This window comes from Penaeus japonicus, unplaced genomic scaffold (genome assembly GCF_977035675.1).
Source record: "Penaeus japonicus unplaced genomic scaffold, GWHDUDI00000001_assembly GWHDUDI00000033, whole genome shotgun sequence".
In the NCBI taxonomy this organism is placed as follows: domain Eukaryota; kingdom Metazoa; phylum Arthropoda; class Malacostraca; order Decapoda; family Penaeidae; genus Penaeus; species Penaeus japonicus.
This window is the reverse complement of record NW_028234435.1, coordinates 22,365,061-22,370,060: the sequence shown is the minus strand read 5'-3', so window position 1 is coordinate 22,370,060 and position 5,000 is coordinate 22,365,061. Positions and strand designations below refer to the sequence as shown.

At 38.7% G+C, this 5,000-nt stretch overlaps 1 protein-coding gene across 1 annotated transcript in view; it reads right to left on the bottom strand.

Moving 5' to 3' along the window:
- Positions 1 to 2,181: 2,181 nt before the first annotated feature.
- The window catches only part of LOC122262247 (gamma-butyrobetaine dioxygenase), a 14,342-nt gene continuing 11,523 nt past the window's right edge, over positions 2,182 to 5,000 (bottom strand). Inside the window, exons 8-9 of the mRNA XM_043030216.2 lie at positions 3,504 to 3,670; positions 2,182 to 2,884 (exon numbers count right to left, since the gene is read on the bottom strand). Coding sequence (XP_042886150.2) covers positions 2,727 to 2,884; positions 3,504 to 3,670 — 325 coding nt within the window. The 3' untranslated portion in view covers positions 2,182 to 2,726. The remainder of the gene's footprint in view (positions 2,885 to 3,503; positions 3,671 to 5,000) is intronic.

Genomic DNA, 5,000 nt, shown 5'->3' with positions numbered 1-5,000 from the left:
TATATATATATATATATATATGTATATATATATATATATATATATATATATACATACACACACACATAGAAGAGAGAGGAAAAAAATAGATATACTTAATAAAATACGACCGTCAGTCCGACCCAAGCAAGCAAACTGGTAACACAGTGGGGTAAACTTAACCCACTTCTCCGGAATGCGGCCGCTCTTCTCAAAACTACTTTATCAGCCCTCACTCCTAAGTCGTAAAAAAAATGACTATTTCAAGGAGGTACCGCTTAATGAATCTACTCGAGACCTTAGGTATTTTTTCGAACCTATAAGTATCCTCTCACATCACTTAGCATGACAAAGGACGAACGACTTAAGATTATCCTTATCACAAGAAATGTTGAGCAAGCATTTTTATACGGTCTGGTGTGCTGACACTTCCTCTTTTCAGTTAACAAATTACCTTGCAGTTTCCTTGACAAGCACAGGTGCACATGCATGCAAAAATATGCGCAAACCATTAAAGCAGTGTATTCTAATGACCTCCAGACACTACATACAGAGATTCGCTCTCCTTGACTCAGATTTTTAAAACGATGCGCTTTCTGTTGTTGTTTTTTTTCCGCGCAGCTGTGATGAATTTTGAACTCGAATTGGGTGCACGAATGACCTATCAATACTGATGCGACTGAAGACTAAAGTTCTTCTCCAAAAAGCATAGGAATATCCTCCTCTGATGCAAGAGTTTTGACTGACTACGACCACCTCTTCTCATCTCAATCTCTTGGCTTGACCACTGACAGCAAACTTCCGTTTCCATTGTTCATGTAACTCCAAAGACCACCTTAGTAAAGCGAAACTTATCCTCGCTTTGTAGGTTGAGATGTGAGTCACCTCTTACGAAGCTGCATCTATGTAAAGCACTCATCAAACTTTCTCTCACGTACACACCACCTACACTCACACAAACAACATACATCAACGAGGCGCATACCCCTGAATATTGAGAACAAAGCACTGAGATGAATGGTAAGTAAGGATCAATTTATTGCAATAAATTAACTCCATTAGGAAGTTTTATGTGCGTCCTGAAGCATCAAGTGGCAACTTCCGAGCCCGGCATGCTGACCGGCTGACTAGACTCAACTTCAGCTGGAGATCGGCAAGGTCCTATCCTATATCTTTTGTCTGCATGTTTTGTCTGCATTTATTTCAATATGGCCGCTCACCCTGGAATACTTTCACATTCATATCGCTTTCCTCTTCCTTTGTTTGCTGTTGCTTTGCTTGCTCCGTTGGCTGTGTGCTTTCGTTCTTTGTTATTAGAGTTTGCTTTGATTTTGCTGTTTGTTCCAATGCCTCTCTTTCTAAGTTATTTCCCCAAATAAAGGAATCCAGCCTATCAACCCCCGTTTTTATTTTATTTTATTTTTTTTTTTTCTTCATCAACTCCCTCTTCATCCCACTCGTTTCCGATTCTGGCGCACTACACTCGCTCCTTGTTTCTAGTTTCCTTGCTATAAGGAGCGTCATGATAATGTAAGCGCGATGTAGGGCGCCAGGTCCGTTCTCTTCCGTCAGTCCACTTGCCGCTGAAGGAGAACTCAATATTGAGACTGGTTAGTTGAGAATCACTCCACGGTTCAGTGTAACGAGGTCCGAGGGTCCCACGTGGACGGCTGCGGGCGGGGCGGGGGGGGCGTTTGGGACGTTACTCGGCAGATTATCAACTTTTTTCCGCGAAGGAGCAGGTCGATTTGCACCATTGAGGACTTTAGTACCGTGCACGAAAGATCGCAGATGGTGCCCCCCCCCCAACCCCATCCACTTATCCTTTCTCTAAATCCTTCAACTTCTCTGAAATTAATTGTATTTTATGCAGTATCATTGTCCTCTCCCCCTTCTTTGATTGATTCTTATTCTTGATTCTTATTCTTTTTTCTAATTATTTGAGTTCGTCTTGGTCAAGATTCCTCATTATCCAACTGCCTTCTCCATTATAGAAAGTTGTGGGATCCTTTGAAGTCTCTCGCTCGCGTGAAATGAGGGAGGTATTGCTCATTCATAGACCTATAAAAACCTGTGCAGATTCAAAATGTTTCATTTTTTATACGTGCTTTCTGCTGATAAATATGACCAGTGCCGTACGCAAGACTCTCAAAAAAGTGGGCGGTTGGGAAAAAAACACGTTTTTTCCATGTTGTAGTTTCGAAGTCTTTATAAAATGTGAGTATATAGAATAACATGATACAGTAGACTAAGGAAGAAATGCCTGGATGTCAACCTCGGAAGCCTAATTCATTTATTTATTAATTATATTTTTTTTCCCAAATGAGGGAGCTAAGTTCCCCACAAACCCCTTTCTGTCCCCGACCATAAGGCAAAGGTGCTCATTCCTGGTGCAAGATGTAACTGCTTGGACTTTTGTCGTAATGCTCCGGAATTCGGAATTAAAGGCACTTTGTTGATATATTGTTTATTGTGCTGTGGATCACTAAAGTTGTCACTAAAAGTGTTTTCTCTGAGTCTAGCTGTATGATTGATATAATATATACGTTTTAATACTTGGAATATGTAGTGCTTCGAGGCAACTTTATTGGATCTCCAAGCAGATTATTACATTCTTAAGATCGCTGACAATAACAGATTTTATTTGTGGACATTTCCTCTTGTTGGTTTATCATATTCATCGTTTTTTTTGTTTGTTTGTTTGTTTGTTTGTTTGTTTGTTTGTTTGTTTGTTTTTCTTGTTTTCCTTAAGACGATCCTTTGAGCTTCCTCTGAAGGACCCGGCGACGCGACCTCATCATATCCCAGTCCCAGTATCCTCCCTGCACATGGCGTTCTCCTGCATAGGCCTGGTAGGCTGTCCTGCCGTGGAGGATGCGATGGTTGTCCACTATCAAGATCTCACCTGCAAAGGATGTTTGCGTCGATATTCACAAGTTTACAAAGTCACTTGTATAGTCTAATTTAACACTCATGTTATAAATAGCGCTATAAGTACCGTGTTTGTCATGACAGACATAATATTATGAAATTTGATGTAACATTTGAAATTCTTTTGGTGGGCAGTCGAGGCAGAGGATCTCAGACAGCTCCTCCTGAACATATCTGCTCCCTCTGGATGTGCGTAAAATATTCATAAGGATATGTGTATGCATATACCGACATGATATATATATATATATATATATATATATATATATATATATATATATATATATATATATATATATACATACATACATACATACATACATACATACATACATACATTCACGTAAATACATACATTAATATGTATATATGCATTACGTACACACACAGCCACACACACACACACAAACATTCGCGTGAAATTCTAAAGCAATACACTTGACCTGAGAATGCTTTTGGTGGTCACTCGCAGGAGACGCCGCTCTTGCCCCACGTCACAAGCTGAAATCCTGAACTCGCTTTGACATTCTTTCGACTTCTTCCCTACAAATACCCAGACGAATAAGCCTTATTGCAGCGCCGTTGCAACTCACCAGACTCTAATTTGTAAGTGAAGTGGTTCTCGGGGCTGTAGAGGAGGTCACAGTAGGTCAGGTAGGCGTCGTACCAGCTGACCGCCTCCTCCGGGGTTACGCCGAGGTGAGAGTCGCGCCCCGTGGTGGAGATGTTGACGGTATCAATCTCCCCGGTGGGTTTCAAGCTGGTGGGGGGTGGGGGGAGGGGGGGATTTGTGGTTATGTGCCGAGGTAAGATAAGAATAAGTGAAAGGGGATGGATGAAAAAAAATGGGAAGAATTGATTAAAAAAAAGGATGAAAATGTAAACTGACGCATGTGGTGGTGATGTGGGTAAGATGTAATTAGATAAGTAGAAAATAATAAGAGGTGAAAAATATAATATGGCAGCTATATAGCAATAAAAGCAATAATGATACTACCACTATTAATGATTTTGGTAACATTGATAATTATAACAATGATAATGCTAGTTATATAAACATATGTCGGTAATATCAATAACAATAATAATATTCATTGGCACTAATTTTGAAGATGTTTTCCAGAAAGCAGGTAATAGCACAGACAGCCATATATGCCTACAGAGATTTTAGATCGAAAATCAATTCCTTATAGAATATAATGCAAAAAAAAAAGAAAATTGTGTAAGACAATATTTTTGTAACAATTATACAGAAACATTTTTCCCTCTCAATAATATACCCTGCGTGCACACCATCTTTGAATCACGCCGCCATATTGAAGTCACGGATACTTTCTATATTTAAATGCGTTACTGCTTTCGACCATCTTTCTCTCACGGATACTAACCCTACCGATGTGATGTACACAGGGGTAACTGATCTAAATTGAGTTGTTATTGTATTTGTGATAGTTTCAGCGTACCAGTTTTTTGGACTCATTCCTAGGTAAGGAAATTTGTGCTTTAATTAATGTATCACATTTTTTTTAAAGGATTAAGCATATGGCTATATATATAGAAGAAAGATAGTGGGTATTGTCTCGATTTTTATTTGCTTTTAAAAACAGAGGCTGCGACTCAAGCTTTCATAGTTGCTCTTTTATATCTGTAATAAGAACCAACATGCGCCAATTAGTGATGCTGAATGATGCTATGAATATCATGACGAAATATGTGTTTGGTAAATATCTACAAACCTTTAACAGTAAAAGAGCAGAATGATGATTATAGCAAACTGCCTTGCATTCAAAGGAACAATCTGAGAATCTTTAAATGTGCAAGAACTGAAATAGCTGGAGGCCAGTTGTTTGATTCCTGTACAATTACAGTAAAGCTCCTTGAAGTTATGTTCAGTTTTTTTTGTTTTTTTTTTTCTTGTTTTCTTTTTTTCTTTTTTTTTATCCTATATGGTTTATGTATTACCCTGACGACATAACGGCACAATCAAAATTCAGAGTATTCAAAAGCGTTTACGCGCCTCACCATCTGGTATCATTTTATTTACCTGCGTATTTATGTATAGTTACCTATTAATTTTATATACATTATTC